At 47.4% G+C, this 16576-nt stretch overlaps 1 protein-coding gene across 1 annotated transcript; it reads right to left on the bottom strand.

Moving 5' to 3' along the window:
• On the bottom strand, nucleotides 1–11727 carry Trem1 (triggering receptor expressed on myeloid cells 1). The gene is made up of 4 exons (XM_057751775.1): nucleotides 11619–11727; nucleotides 9188–9544; nucleotides 5574–5745; nucleotides 1–388 (listed from the first exon to the last, which is right to left on the bottom strand). Exons 1-4 carry the CDS (start codon nucleotides 11665–11667, stop codon nucleotides 286–288), a joined length of 681 nt encoding a protein of 226 aa, XP_057607758.1. The 5' UTR covers nucleotides 11668–11727; the 3' UTR covers nucleotides 1–285.
• Between the last annotated feature and the right edge of the window lie 4849 nt (nucleotides 11728–16576).

Genomic DNA, 16576 nt, shown 5'->3' on the forward strand with positions numbered 1-16576 from the left:
AGCACAGGGCTATCTTTATTTCAAACCAACATCTATTCAGGCAGAATGGTCAGGGGGTGTTGGGTTTCCCTTCTTCTGAGGGTGCAGAGCATATACCCAAGATGATGAATGAACTGAGAAGAGTGAGCAGGGCCAGTAGGGGACATCCTGGACCTTAGATGTCACCCATGGTTACAGGTTCAATCATTTCACAGTCTCTCCTCAGCCCCACCCCACCCCGAGCACTTCTTGTGAGATAGACGTGACTGAAAGTCATAAGTCACTGTTGTGTGGCTTCATGGTCTGTCATTCAAATGACCTCTGTGTGACAGCAAACAAGACAGTGAAGATAAGGGTCTTACTAAAGAGTCCACAGACCACAGGAACAACGATGCTGGATATGGAGACCCTGCAGAGAGAGGAGATTGAAGGTTGATCAATGACCACCCACACTGCCGAGTCTATCGAATTCTTCCCCATCCAATCTTTCCAACTTAGATCTTCCCTGTGGGAAAGTTTAGATGCAGTTTAGTTTATATCTTTCTAAAATAACCAATTAGAAATGTGTTTGCAGGAGAGTCTAGGGTTCAGGTCCAGGAGATGCACAAGGAGGAGTTCACCCAGGCATCTTGACCTTCTGTGTAGAATGACATCAGGTCCATATCTAGGGAACCTGTTCCCTGTTGTCCCCATTCTCATCTGCTTCTGGGGACAGTTGTCCTACCTTAGCCTTCATTTTCCTCTCTAGAAACCAAGAAGAATCCAACCCTACTGAAAACCCCATTGCGGAGTTGTCATGATTTTAACAAAATGCTTCTCCAAGTTCCAGATAGACAGCAGTAGACATAGGAAAGATACCAACCCAGGAGAGAGAGAGAGAGAGAGAGAGAGAGAGAGAGAGAGAGAGAGAGAGAGAGAGAGCGCTCCACCTGACCTGGGCAGATAGGGAAGTAGGTGAGGACATGTTGTTCTACTTGGTAGGACACAGGGACAAAAATAGTAGGTGACAATGATTCAGACAGAGGCCACATAGAGTATTAATGATATATAACTGTGGGGTCTCTGCAAATGCCGCAACCATCAAGTCTGCATGAGGCAAGAAGGAAATTTGTTTCAGCAAAACTCAGTAGATGGTATTGGTTCAAACTTCAAAGTCTGACCCAGGGAGTTTTAGGGGGAAGTTTTCTGATTATTATTAACTCAGTTCTGTATGTACAACAAATCTTAAATAGCAGGATAACATTGAAACTCTTCAAAGTACAACTGACCTTTTTCGTAAAGATGATTTCTATTGACTGAGAAAAAATGCTAAAGGGAAGGGTCTAGAAGGAAGAGTCTGGATAAACATTAGTCTGGGGAATCCAGGGGTGACTTGCTCCTGCAGATAGCACAGGTCACCAGGCTACTAACTAAACCCATTCCTAGCCTTCTGTTCAGACAATGGGTTATGCATGTCTTTCTTTGAAGAGGCAACCTTGCATGTTTAACAATCCTGGCTTCCCTAGTGCTGATACTGAGCACAAGGCCCACATGCCTTTTACATATAAGAACTTAATGGCTCACGAAGCCAGACATCATGGGCTCATGCCCATAAACCCAACAGTGGGTAGGCTGAGGGCAGGAAGATCACAAATCTGCAGCCAGCATGGACCCCAGAATGAGAACTTGTATAAGTACATAAATGGATGTGAGGGTTTGGTCAATGATCTACTTAGTAAAGGGTGGACCTTACTAAAGCAAGAAAGGTTTAGTGAATAACGCTATGGTACAATCATACTACATAGCAGGCTAAAGTATTGTTGGTTTGAGTTCAGGCTATAATTTTTCGCTAAACATGGCTAACGGTAAGTATATAAATGGGGGCAGGAGTCATGGAAGATCACTAGGAAATAGAATTGAGTGCATAAGGAACAAATCACAGCAGTAACCTTGAAAGCAGTAGTGTACTCATGAACATGGTGATGGACTGCAGCAACCTGCCCATGGCTCCCATCCTGTTCCCTATAAGGGGACAATATCCCCAAGGCCACGTGGTAAGTTTAGCAGCTGATCGTGCTAGAGAGGCAACCAGGATAGGGAGGCTGGCTCCTGTCTCTCACCTTGTGGTTGCCACAGTACCTACCCTGGTGACAGCCTCAGCTCCCAGGGGAGCCTGCTGCTGGAAAGGCCCTGCTTCTGGTCTTTGCTAACGCCATTGCTTCCTAAGTCTAACCTGCCAATGTCCCATTGTAGTTCCTTGGACCCCGAGCTGTTTTCATGTACTGGGCTCCAGGGCACATCCCCTTACAGCAGCTCTTCACCTGTCTGTGGTCTCTGTGGTTGCATTGCGAGGGCTTCCCCTACCCAATGACCGGATGCAGGAATATATATATATATATATATATATATATATATATATATATGCCTTCTGCCTCCAACAGAAGCAGTTTCAACTGGTACCCAGACTCCCTCACAGGACCCAGTCTATGCCACATCTGGGAGATTGGCCCTGATTATGACCCTCTATTGACTTCCCTTCCCCATTGCACTTCCCTGATGGCTCTGCCAGGGATTACTTCCTAAAATATTTTCTCAAGGCTTACTTTCCCATGACCCATCTCTAGAAGTAAGCTTGTCACAGGAAAACGGTGCTCCCTGCCGTGCCTGTCCATCAGCAGGGCAGTCCTTGCTCTCCTGTCACCTGGGCAAACAACTTGAACTCAAACATTTTTTTCTTGCAGACAGCTGGGATGACCGATGCTGTCCTGCCAGGACTCTGGCCAACAAATTAGTCACAAATATCATAGAATACTAAGAACTGGTGAATAGCCTCATGTTCTAGTCATGTGGTATGAAGTTAGCAGGTGGCAGGGGTGTAGCAGTAGTGACATTGTGAACCACAGCATACCTCCTGCTCCTGGGAAAACAAAGGCAACGGAGATAAACTAACTTCAGGAAAGATGATTCGGTGGTTAAGAGCACACACTGCTCTCCCAGAGGACTGAGTTACGTTCCCAGGACCCACACTGGGCAGCTCACAGCTTCCTGTAACTGTTACTCTGAGGGATCCAGCACTTTTCTCAGACTGAGCCAGCTCCTGGGCTCCCTCACACAAATCACACATGCATGTGCTCATGCACACACACGTAATTAAAAATAAATGTTTTTTAAAAAGAAGGGAAGATGAATACTGACTCTCCCTAGACTGCAAACTTTCACTGCCGCATCAAGGTAGTTACTCCATGCCAGGCACTTGAGACGGCACCAGTGAGCCATGCTCAGAAAAAGGACAGTGTGTCTGCCTCCACGCCTGGAACAAAAATCCACACTCAAAGAAATGAATGTCATGACTACTTCTCATCGACTTTACCAGGAATATTTTTTCCTTGGTGCTGAGCATGGAACCAGAGCCTTGAGCACGCACAGCCCATCCTCTGAACCATATGCCAAGGTCTCGAGGATTGTTTTAGAATTCTAAACCCTCGCTGGTCAGCCTGCTGTACCACAGCCTTAGTTCTGCACTGTGGATCATCTGCAAAGTCTGCTTTTGAAATTTTAATTATTTTTAATTATGTATATAAGTGTTTGCCTGTATTTGTGTACCAATTAGGTACAGTGCCTACCTGTAGAGACCAACAGAGAGTGTCAGATCCCCTGGGACTGGAGATAGATGGCTGTGAGCCACCATGTGGCTGCTGGGAATTGAACTCAGGACCTCTGGAAAAGAAGCTACTGCTCTTAACCTCTGAGCCATCTCTCCATTGCAGACAATTCTGATATTTAGAAGACATTTTGTATATGTGATAGTATGCAAAGTGACATAAATGCCCGAATTCTCTCATGGAAATTTTTGAGATAAAAGAGTTTTTAAAATTATCTGAGTGGTGGTGGCTCATGTCTTTAATCCCCGCACTAGGGTGGAAAAAGCCTGAAGATGTCTGTAAGTTGAAGCTAGCCTGGTCTACAGAGTTGAAGCTAGCCTGGTCTACAGAGTGAGTTCCAGGACAGTCAAGGCTACATGGAGAAACCCTGTCTCAAAAAACAAACAAAAATATTTTAAAAAGAAAACACCATGAACAGTCAAGAGTAGGTAAATGATTGTGAGATTTATGGCTTTTCTGATTGACAGAAAAGTATGTATTTATTGAAATTATAATTCAGTATAGTAATGTTGAAGGATTTTAAAGATATAGTCTTTGTAAGTAGTTCTGACTGTCCTGGAGCTCACTACATAGACCTGGTTGGCCTTGAACTCACAGAGATCCTCCTGCCTCTGCCTCCCGAGTGCTGGGATTAAAGGTGTGTGCCACCATGCCTGGCTGAGAGATAATCTTACCAGGGAAAATTACTTTATGTATACAATAGAACTGGGGCCATGCTAAGGTATATATGAATAAACACTACATGGAACCATGGGTGAGGACATACTAGACTAGGGAAAAAAGAATTTTTTCACTTTTGATGCAGCATTTAAATGAAACATTAACCTTCAACAGTAGCTGTAAGGAGGACATGCATGCAAGGTGGCTCTTAACCTGCAGGTGTGGCCCGCTGCTGCAGCGTGGATCAGCACAGGTGAGAAAATGACACTATTGGAAGGTGGTGGAAAGTTTGAAAGGCTGGAATTGGCCAGCGCCTTAGGCCACCATGCATTCATTAATCCACCCATTTACTTTTTCTTCTGTCTACCATCTACCCACCCTTTCATTCATCCTTCTATTTATTCATCTATCCATCCATTAATCCACGCATGCAAATATCTATTCAGGCATGCGCTCACTCACTCATCAAGCCATCATCCACGTGCATCTGTCCCCAAAGAAACAGTACACCCATAGCTTGCCCTCCTTCCTCTTCATTTTTCTCAATGTCGTGACCACGGAGGGAGAGGTTTTGTCATATACTGCCGCCATGATATACTGCTTCACCGCAGATCCAAAAGCCGTGTCCTGAAACCTCCAGAACTTGGAGCCAAGATAAACCTGTCCCATTTTAAACCTACTGTCTGGGTCATTTGTTACAACGATGGAGAGCTGACAAACATATACACAGGTTAGAAGTCTCCTGAAAAATCTTATTTTAAAATATTGAGACAAAGAGCTGGGCTACTTTGATCCCTGACACTGCGAAAAGGGAACTATGAGTCTGCAGAAGCAGACAGGTCTGTGCAGAATTTCCCAGGGAGGGAGGAGGTGGCCACTGACTGAGGAGGAGGCTCCCACCCTCCCCAGCTCACCCTCTGTGTCTCCCTGCACATCAGAGTAATAAGAGGAGGGAAATGGCATTTTTGATGAATACTTTCAGTCCTGCCAACCCAGAAGCAGATGGATTCCGAAGTCAGATAGACCAGCTATGTACGTAACATTGGGTGAGCCAGCGACCCCTTGTGGCTTTAGTTCCCAAGGATACTGTTGAGATACTAGAAGACCAGAGAATGCTGTCTGCCACCTCCCCATGTCTATGACTCTCCCTAGTAATGCTCTTTGTGCTGTTGAACTGACTTAGTTTGTCTGCTTCTGCTTCTGCTCCAGCCTACCGCAGCTTCATGCCCACATCCTCTCAGCACTTGGACTAGGAGATAAATGGCATCCTAACCAGGATCCCAGAAAACATACCTGGGAACATTTGTCATGTTTGGGTAGGTGACTCCAGGGTCAGGAGAAGAGACAACAGCTGTGGATTGGGTCATAGTCCAGTCTCTGCGCGGGTATTTTGTGGTAATCGGGATGGGAAATGTAGTTGGGCTTATAGTAGTTATGATGCCAGAAGTGGATGGATCTGAAGAATCTGCAAGAAGACACATGGTGTAGAGAGATAAATGGACAGACATATAATGGACGGAAGATTGATGGATGGACAGACAGATGGATGAATGAGCTGGAGAAGAGAAGTGAGCTGGGGAGGGAAAAGAACATGGCTATTCAAGAAGTAAGGATTTTTAAACTAAAATCCAAAGAAGCCAGCCTGAAGCAGAGACAGAAACAGATGAGTGAAGGGAGAAAAGGAGGAGGGCTGGAGAGGCGTGAAGGAAAGACTCCTCGGGCTGTCTGAGCTATGGAAACGTTCTCTCTACTGCTGCCCAGCTCTCCACGTTCCCCTTCTCCCCCTTACATGCTCTCTCTGCCTCTTAAGTCACGTCTCTCTAAAAGTGTCCTTTAATGCTGTATTGCATCTGAGCCTCAGCCTGGACTTGGCACAGACTTCCTGGTTCTAGGAAGGGAGGCCTGTTTCTCTTTTCTCTGCCATCCTTGATCATCCACTATTACCACTGGGGATGTAGAGCCCAGCGAGGCACCAGCTGTTCCTCAGTGAATTCAGAAATTCATAAGGGGTGTATAACTGCATTGATCCCCACTGAAGCCTAGAACCTTGTTCCTCATAAGCAAGGGTCACTTCAGGTCAGCCAAGCCAGCATCTGCATGAAATAAGGAGTTCAGGTGGTTCATGCCCACAGCAAGGTCTGACACACAGAGTTTAGAAGCCCATAGGGGGCACCAAGGGCATCTTGGGAGGAGTAGATTACAAAAGCTTCCTAAAAAGAGAACATAGCAACCATGGATTACAGTACCTGCAGCCAAGCTGCAACCCAGCAGGGCAACACTGTCCACAGCTCAGTCACTTCAATGACATGACACACCTGGACCCCCTACTGATGTCAGTTTCACCCCGTCCTCAGACCACCAGCCCTATGGGTAGACTGCATACGTGACTTCTTATGGACAGCCTCCAACTACCCTGCAGGCACAGAGGTAGCCTGTCCAGGGCTATGACACTGTTGCTTAGGGTACCACCACTGCCACAGTCACCACCACCAAGGCCATCTATGCAGCCTGCAGGCAGCAGACAGCAGCCACCATGCCTATCCACCACCGCCCAGTAAAAAGTCTGCCGAGATTAGTCAACTTCATTCTAGTACGGGGGGTGGAACAAGCCCTGCCTCAGACATGGACAGAACGACTACAGTTATCCTCAGGTCCCAAGAGCAACCCCTGTAGCCAGTCACCACACCTCTACTCTCCTCTGTTGGGAGTCGGGCTCATCCAAGACTTTCTCAGAGGCCTTGATGAAAAGATGTTTAAAGGGAACACCAGTTCTATGTCCATGCCCAGGAGCAAACAAGGCAAGGTCTGATCTGATCCTAGGGCCTGGGCCTCAAAGGGGTTAAGGTTCCAGTTCCTGGAAACTAGACTTTCCCCACTGTAGAGACTGGAGTTACCCCTGTGGCTGCTGTGCATGCGGTCTGTTTCACGCTTGAGGTCTCCTGTGTTCCCGACATGCAATATTGCTTGATCCCTGATGACTTCGCTCATTGTATGACCGCTTTCTGCTGCCTCTATCCCATGTCCCCTTGCAAAGCACATATAAGATGCTGTGCGTGTGTGTGTGTGTGTGTGTGTGTGTGTGTGTGTGTGTGTTTGAGACAGAATCTCACTATGTAGCTCTGCCTGTCCTGGAACTCACTACATAGATCAAGCTGGCCTTGAATTCACAGAGATTTACCTGCCTCTGGCTCTCAAGGGCTGGGATCAAAGGTGTATGTTACCATGCCTGACTAATGGTGCACTTCTTAATAAACATTCTTGGCATAAGACATAGCTTGTGCAAGACCTCCTGACCCCAGCTTTCCAGTGTTTCTTTTACTTCTGAACTCCTGGCTCTCTCTCTTGGGTCATCCTCCTACCAGCCGTTCCTCTTCACAGCTGTCTAGTTATGACCTGAGCGGGGCCTCTCAGAAGAACTATGGGCAATCAGCCAAGGAACGACACTAGCTATGGTCAACAAAGCCGTTGTCTCCCTCTAGTTGCCCTGCTCAGGCTGGATCCTACAGCCAAGTCAACATAGCCTATAAAGTGGCATTCTTAGGAGCCCACCCTACTCTCTAGTAGCCCAAGTGCTTATGGGTAAGAGTCTGAAGGATTTCCTGGACCAGGAGAGAGTTTAGGCACCTTGGAGGCATGAGCAGAGGTGGGCAAGGGGGTGAACAGGGTGGAATGGGCACTGGAGAGCCAAACGGCTTCTAGAAGCCGGGTGGACCCGTGGATGAAGGGGCAGATCTTGCCGTGTGATAGATCCCCCTATAAATCTTGAAGACTTGGCCAACAGTACAATTTATGTCCAAGAATCAAATGGTAGTGGAACTCTGGATCCAGCAGATTTCCTTAAGTATGGTGAGGTTGTTGGGATGAACAGGAGAAGTTTACAACCCGTGATCCACATCTACCTGAATAAAGGAACAGGAAAACCTGAAAATGACACCATGGTGTCCCAGGAGGATCCGCCAACTGCCAAGGTCGCTATGAAGTGGCTTGAAAGGAGATTTATAAGCAAGCAATTTAAAGTCTCTCTTGACTGAAGAAAGCCTCCAGTGAACAGCATGTAGATTAGCATGCACCCCAAGAGAGCAGTAGAATGTCACCACTGATGTGCGGAGGCCCTGATGGCCTGGGGGATCCCGGAGGATCCGTAAGTTACATAGGAGGGTCCCCCACAGAGGGCTCTGAGATTTAGAGAGATTCCTCCCTCTGGAGGAAGAAATGTCCAGCACCAAGCCAGAGAATGGCAAATCCAACCCAAACTGTAGAAACCAGGAAACCCCTGGAGAACAGAGTGCACCCATTGTAAGCCTGAGCACTTCCTTCCCAAACCCTTCCCACCTTTGACTGATGACTGTGGTAGAAACGGCACTGGCAGCTTGTGGGGGGCAAAACCTGGCCTTAAAAACTTTTGCCATCTTTGAAGAATGTTCTGAATTTGCTTCAGAGATGACAATGGCCATTTCTGAGGTGATTTGTGTGGAAGAAAATGAGGTGACACAAATGGGTATCCTGGACCTTTAATGAAACAGATTTATTGCTTAAGCCAGAAAATGTCCCAAATGTATAGTTCCATATTTATAATGTTGGCTATGACATGGTTATGAAGAAACATTAAAATAATTAGCTAAATGGTTAATTAAAGAAAGGAAAGGCTTTCTAAGGACAAGGCTTCTAAGGGGAGATCTCAGAAATGAAACTAAATCATGTCCAAAGTCTACTCTTCCTCTTTGCCCAACGGGAATCCATATGCAAGAGCCCTGAAGTACTATTGGACCAAGTGCCTACCAACAGCCTTGGATGGCAGGCAAGGAAATTCTGACAGGAAGTCAAGCTGCTAGGGATCCTGGGCCACTGCCCCATCCTTGCTGGGCTACCTTTCCCTCCCTCTCCCCAGACACTTCCTGGTCACTCACCCTTGCTCACCACCAGGCGGACAGGATGGAAGAGCAGAACAGGGTCATTAGGAGGGTGGTAAATCACGCAGCGGTACAATCCAGAGTCTGCCACTCGAAGATCAGTCATTTGGACATGCAACATGGCCTCCCCAGGGTCATCTTTCAGTGTGTACTTCCCCACATGGACCTCACTGGGATTTGCAGATGGCCTCTCTGTGACCACCAACGTCAAGGGCTCCTTTCCGTCTGGCAGCCTCTGCCAAGCCTTCCGGCTGCTGGCATACTTCCTGATGTTGAAAGGACAACTCACAGCCAAGGTCTGTCCCTCGACTCGGTTATACCTTTCTTCGGTGGGGTCAGTGGCAGCTCGAGCCTCTGTAAACAGGAAAAGGGAAACAGGCTCTGTAGAGAATGGTCCCCATCCAAACTCTGCACCGGGAAGGAGTTGTTTGGTGTTTGTTTGTTTGTTTCACTGTAAGAGCCAATGATATGTGGCCAATGAGGATCAAACTTTGCAAACAATCCTTTTGTGAGTACGTGTTAATGCATGTGTGCATGTGTGCATGCCTGTGGTGCCCAGAGGCCAACCTCGGGTATTACATGTGAGAAGCTGAACTCTCCAACTCTAGAATTTGATGAAGAGCTGGGATTACAACCTCGGTGAGGATGGATACAGGCTTCTGTTCATACCTTTGACCTCTGAAGTAGCAGATTTGTAGACCCAAGGAAACCCTGGGAAATATCTCTTAAATGAATTCCATCTTTGAGGTCTAATGGACTGTCCACATCAAAAATACCATGGGGAAATAGAAGAAGAAACATTTCAACATGAAATAATATTTAGATGCTGGACATAATGGCTCACACACTTTAAATTCAGCACGCGGAAGGCAAAGACAGGATTGCTAGGTGAGTTCAAGGCCAGCCTGCTGTACATAGACAGTTCCAGGACAGCCAGGGCTACAATGAGAGACTGTTATACAGATCATTTCATGTTTGGATTGGTTGGAGCTGCTGGCCTGGTATCACCCATCTGTAATCCAAATACACAAGAAGCTGAGGCAGGAGTACTGCCTTGGTTAGTAGTGAGACCTGTGCCACTGTCATTGTTTCTGCTGAAAACTCTGTGTGTCTCTGACGGGAAACTTCACACAGAGACTGGGGCTGCGGCTCGGTGGTAGAGCGGTTGCCTGGCACGTGAGAGGTCCTGGATTCCATCCCCAGGACTGAACGGAACAAACAAAACAAACTAGCAGTTAAGAGCATTTGCTGCAGAGGACCAGAGTTTGCAACCATCTGTAACTCCAGTTCCAGGGAAAGCTGATGCCTTCTTCCAGCCTCCTCGGGTACCAGACATGTATGTGGTACATGCATGCAAACATACACATAAAATAAATTTTTAAAAGGCCAGAAACAAAAGCATAGACACCTGCCTCTCTAACTCTACCCCTTCTTATATTTCTGTTCATTAGCCTCCCGGATCTGATTCTTTGCGCTCAGGGGAAGCCTGGCCTGAGATGAGCAGTGTTTGACCCCACGTTTGGGGGGGGCATGTGCTCTATAGCAGTGGCTCATAGTCTTCTGAATACTGTGAACTTTCAATACAGTGCCTCATGACTCATAGGGGTCATGGGTGACCCCCCAACCAGAAAATTATTTTCATCGCTACTTCATAACTATAATTTTGCTACAGTTATGAATCTTAATGTAAATATCTGGCTTTTATAGTCGTAAGTGACCCCTGTGAAAAAGTCATTTGACCGCCAGATGGGGCTGCGACTCACGGATTGAGAACCGCTGCTTTAGTGCTTCAGAAGGGCAGAGCTTCGTGGGGTTCGGGAGGTGGCCTCACCAGCAAAACACTAGCTGTGCAGAGGCCTGAGGACCCTACTTTGGTCTCTAGCACCACGGAGAAAGTCTAGTGCGGGGTATGCACTTCTGTCCCAGCACCAGGCAGGCAGAGACAATTGGGTCCTTAGGACACACTGGCCACACAGATAGACAAACTCCAGGGTCAATGAGAGACTCAAAAGCAAGGTAGATACAAGTGTGGCAGTGCAGGGCATCCTTTAAATGTCAGCAATGAGGAGACAGGAGCAGGGGCAGATAGAGGGGCAGCTTGATCTATATAGCAAGTTCCAGGCCAGCCAGGATGCAGAGTGAAACTGTGTCTCAGTTAAAAAAAGAAAAAAAGAAGAAAGAAAGAAAGAAAGAAAGAAAGAAAGAAAGAAAGGAAGGAAGGAAGGAAGGAAGGAAGGAAGGAAGGAAGAAAGAAAGAAAGAAAGAAAGAAAGAAAGAAAGAAAGAAAGAAAGAAAGAAGAAAGTGAAAAGCAATTGAGAAAGACACCCAGCACCAACCTGTATGCACACACACACACACCACACACTCATACGGCTGCTAACATCCTAGGGCAGATTCTCACCCGCTCCCACCTCCCGCCTGCCTTACCTGAGACAAGGAATGTCCACAGCAGCCCCCAGAGCCCAGCCTTCCTCATGCTCCAAGTTCAGTTCCAACTGTCCAACTGCCTCCGTGGGCTGCTGGGACAGCTACAAGACACCCCTGTACCCAGACTCTCTGGGGTGTTTCACAACAGGACATGAGGCCATTCCTGGGAGGTACAGTCTTGTTACTGGCTACCCTGCTTGCTGACATCAGTAGGGCTTCCCAGGGACAAACCTCAGTCCCCCCGCCCCCCCCTCCGGACCTGTTCCCTCTTCTCCAAAAATGATTTTCTTCTTCTCTATCCTGTGTTATTGCTGTTTGGGGGTTTTGTTTGTTTGTTTTTGGGGGGTTGGTTGGTTGACTGACTGATTTCATTGTTTTGGGTTTTTGCATTATTTTGTGAGACAGGATGTCACTATGTGACTCTGGCTGTCCGGGGACTCACTGAAGACCAGGCTGGCCTAAAACTCACAGAGATCTGCCTGCCTCTGCCCCCTAGTGCTGGGATTAAAGGCACCCCCATACCCCATAGTAATAAATATTTTTGTTTGTTTTTGTTTTGAGAAGGTTTTACAGTGCAGCCCAGGCAGCCCTCTAACTTGTCATCCTCCGTGCTGAGGTGACAGTCCCATGCCCATATGCTTGTTCTCAACCTCAGGAAAGTTGAGAGAAAATAACTGTAGTCAGTTTTTGTGCAGCTTCAGTGTCCATCTCAGACACGAGGTCGACTTTCTCATTCCGCAAACAAGAATTCAGAACCTCTGACACAGTTTCCGACACTTTGTGACACGCTAGTTCCTGAATATGCTGAATCCAACTTCCTCTTGTGACCACCTTTGTGAAGCAACTAGACACAACGCGCTTGCTGACCACACACCCTCAGTGACAACCTTTGGGTTGAATTGCATGCTAGAGCAAGAGTGATTCTCTACCTGGGATGGGGTGGACACCCACAGAAAGCATGGTTGGGGCTCTGCCCCTCAGCCTAGCAGCCTGCACAGTCAGCTCTGTAAGCGCCGATCATAACCATCAACTCATGTGTGATCCCTGCATAGCGGCCAAACACCAGCATCTGTGATGCCTGCATGCCTTCACCATGCTGGCCTGTGTCCCCTGGAACTGAGAACCACGCTGAACACTTCCTCCTCAAGTTGCTGTTGTCCAGTATTCTGTCATGGTAGTGAGAAAAGTCACTAATGCAAGGGGACACTTGTCCCCAGCCCCACCAGACACCCCAGAGGATGTACAAATGGCTCGTAGATGAATACAAGGCTTCCATGGAAACTGCTAAATTAGTGTGGTGGTTGTGACTGTGTCAGCCTGTGAATTTCTGAACTGAGGTCTGGGGCTTGGGCACCGTGATGTGATGAGGACAATGATGACAATGGCGATGATGGTGGCGGCGGTGGTGTTGATGGCAGTGATGACAGAGATGATGATGATGATGACGATGATGAAGATGGTAGTGTTGGTGGTGATGACAGTGATGATGATGATGATGACGATGATGATGATGGTGGCGGTGGCGGCGGTGGCAGTGGTGATGATGACAGTGATGATGATGATGATGACAATCATGATGGCGACAATGGTGGCGGTGGTGGTGTTGGTGTTGGTGGTGACGATGACAGTGATGATGATGACGATGATGATTATGATGATGGTGGCGGTGGTGGTGGTGGTGATAGCAACGATGGTGGCAGTGGCGGCGGTGGTGGTGATGGTGATCTCATGATAACTGTGGTGTTGGTGATAACAGTAGCAACTGACTTGTTCAAAGCCCTGGATTCCATCCCTGGCCCTGAAATAAATAAATAAATTACACCAGTGGATACAGACCCTGAACCCTCAAAAGGAGATGAGGACACCCTGCAAAGGGAAGGGGGGAACAAACAGAAAAGCCAGACCCAGACGTTTCAAGTACAATCATTTAAGATCAAAAGATAATGGGAGACCCTTGGACACCATTTGGCTGACCGGCCAGGGGACTATCCAGGGGTGGATAGATGGCCAGGGGACTATCCAGGGGAGCAGGGGAGGTTAAAACTTTAGTCAGTGAGAAATGCAAGCTGTCTTCACTCACGGAGGGGGAAGCTATGGAGTTGCAAAGATAGCTAGTGGTTAAAGGTATTAGCTGCTCTTTCTGAGGACCTGAGTTCAGTTCCCAGAGCCCATGTCTAGTGGCTCACAATCACCTGTAACTCCAGTTCTATAGGATCCAATATCTCTGGCCCTCACAAGCTGTTCCAGGCTTATGGGGGTCAAAGGACACCACGTGGAAGTGAGTTCTTTCCTTCCACAATGTGGATCCCAGAGATTGAACTCAGGTCATCAGACTTGGGGGCAAATCCCTTTACCTGGTGAGCCATTTCCCTGGCCCCGTTTATTTTTTATACTTTTGACTCAGTTGGTAATTCTAGCTGGGCCTGGTGACACACATCATTAATCCCAGCACTTGAGAGACAGAGACAAGCGGGAGGCTGTAAGTGCAAGACCAACTTCAAACATAACAAACTCCAGGAAAGCTAAGGCTACACATGAGACCCTTAGCACAGTGGTAACCAATTTTTGTTACCTCAGCTCTCAGAAGGGGGGGGGCGGGGTGGAGTAAAGCAGAATCAGTAGTTTAAGGTCACTCTTGTCTATATAGGGATTTCCAGGCCTGTCTCAAAACCAGGAAGCTGCCGGCTCCTCTGTCCTTCTGGTCAGCTCTCAGCACCACAGCCTCCACTGGGGTAGGAGTGGGTCCCAGGCTAAAAGTGGTATGCTGCTACCCAGAGAGCTGCCCGAGTCCAAGCAGAGGTTGGTTGTCATGCCCCATACGCAGGCCTCACTGAGCTTTCCGTCCTTTGTCCTTGTGAAGGAAGAGATTTCCCTTTTGCTGGTTTACAACGTCATCAAACACATTCAGAAAAACAACCCTGGTGCCCACCAGGATCTGAACAACTGCAAAATTCAATTCCAGGTGACTTGGGCACACAAAGACACCATGTGTGGCTTCCATGTAAGCCCTGAGCAGCAGCTGCTGCTGCCCAACCTCCAAGGGCAAGCCAGGCCCAAGAAAGGGCTGATGCAGAAATATAAGCACCTTTGCATGGTTGAGATCCCCAAGGAGTGGGGCCACCTTCCAGGAGGCTCCATCCCTTGGGAGCTCAGCTCTGAACTGTGACATCCAGTGGGGCCTCCGGGACTGTGCTCATCCTTAACTCCCCCAAGCTTGTATTTACAGTAACAGAATTTGTTTGGTGGGACGGACACACTGGGAGAGGGGCAGCTGGTCCCTTAACTGCCCTCTGCTCTCCCCACCCCGATACTGTTCGCGTGTTTGTCAACATCTGCATGGAATCCACCGGGTACTTAGGCCTGCACTCAGCTGCCATGGATTTGAGGCAGTGAAAGAGGATGTGAGGTCGAAACAATAAATAGTTGTCTTAGAGTGCATGGGCCTGGGAACTCATTTCTTTCTGCACTGATTTTCACACCTGTAAAATACATGAGAGGGCGCCTGTCCTCCTGGGGGAATAGAGTTCAACTCCCCACACTGGAAACTACCCCTAAGTGGTAGATGGGAGGTTTTGAAACTAACAGGATCCCTCTTGCCAGCCAAGGGGAAGTGTGCCCCTAAAGGAGGACGTTCAAGGGTTCTAATGTGGGACATGGCTGCTAGAATCCACAGCAGAATTGCTCGGGTCACACCCATCTGCAACTGGTTTCTTCCATCCTCAGGCCTGGCTCTGCATCCAGGCCCCAGGCTAACAGACCTCAAACTGCCAGACTCTACCCATGATACTTAGGGTGCTGGAGTGCATCAATTTAGTGGGCTCCTTTCCTCACTGCCCCCATTTTTGGTTACACGTTGATTCCTCAAAATGCAAGAGCTTCTCCCTCCTCTGAGGGTCCGGAAAAGCCTAATTATAAGTATGGACAGTGAGCAACTCAATTACAATGGCTCTGGACTTTTTCCTTTGCTCTGAAAATACTAACAAGAGACCCTGTAACAGTCTTTATCTTGGGAGAGGCTACCACCAGCTCCCAAATCACGACACCGAGATTTATTATTGGTTACGAATGCTCAGCCTTAACTTAGCCTGCCCCACCAGTGTTTTACTAACTTAGGGATTTTCATGACAATGAGACACATCTGCTCCGGGCAGCACAAGCTACTTCAGGAGGAAGATGGACATCAAAGAGGCTCCTTATGGAGTTGGTTAGACATTTGGGCAAAAAGCTGCTCTTGCCTGGACTGCTTGATAAACTGGCCATGCAGGACCTGCAGAGAAATGACTGCTAAACTTGCCTAAAGGTGAGGTGGTTCTTCAGGTTTCCTGCTACATGAAAGAGTCTGCCAGACATTCTGCAGGACACAGAAGAAAGTGACTGACAAACTGCCAATATAGTTTGAAATTTCCTGCTTCGTGGAAAAGTCTGCTGGACACTATGGGCCTGTGGGCTGAAGATAGAGGCCCCAATGGTACAGGAAAAATTTGGGTGATTGTCCAGGCAGTGAGATGTCTTTCAATTCTAGAGTTTTGGAATTTGCTTACAATGTACTTCCTGTTTACTTATGTAATATTATATCCTTCTGGAGTTTTTGATGGAGTTAAAGAATTTATAATTATAGTTTTCCTTATGATAAAAGACAAAGTAGACATAAATATTGTAACTGTAATTCTTGCTTGATAACTGTTTTGTTATATGTAATTTTACTATGATAAAGTTAAAGCCTTCCTTTTTGTTTAAACAGAAAAGGGGAAATGGTGTGGGAGGTCCTTCTGTCTATGTGTTGCTTTTATTGGTTAATGATAAAGAACTACTTTGAGCCTATGGCAAGGGCAGAACAAAACTAGGTGGGAAAAATCAGCTGTATGCTGGGAGAAAGACAGGTGGAGTCAGAGAGAAGCCATGAGCTGCCGGAGACAGACACTGGAAACTTTAGCTGGTAAGTCACAGCCATGTGGTAA

This window comes from Chionomys nivalis, chromosome 19 (assembly GCF_950005125.1).
Source record: "Chionomys nivalis chromosome 19, mChiNiv1.1, whole genome shotgun sequence".
In the NCBI taxonomy this organism is placed as follows: Eukaryota; Metazoa; Chordata; class Mammalia; order Rodentia; family Cricetidae; genus Chionomys; species Chionomys nivalis.

Bases quoted from the DNA above. Each gene is read 5' to 3' on its own strand.
- Trem1 (XM_057751775.1), bottom strand. From the start codon at position 11,667: ATGAGGAAGGCTGGGCTCTGGGGGCTGCTGTGGACATTCCTTGTCTCA. The intron at 5,746-9,187 runs GTGAGTGACCAG...GTCTTCTTGCAG, and splicing joins CCGCCTGGTGGTGAGCAAGG to ATTCTTCAGATCCATCCACT. The intron at 389-5,573 runs GTATGTTTTCTG...CTCTCTCTGCAG, and splicing joins AACATGACAAATGTTCCCAG to GGTCTCCATATCCAGCATCG.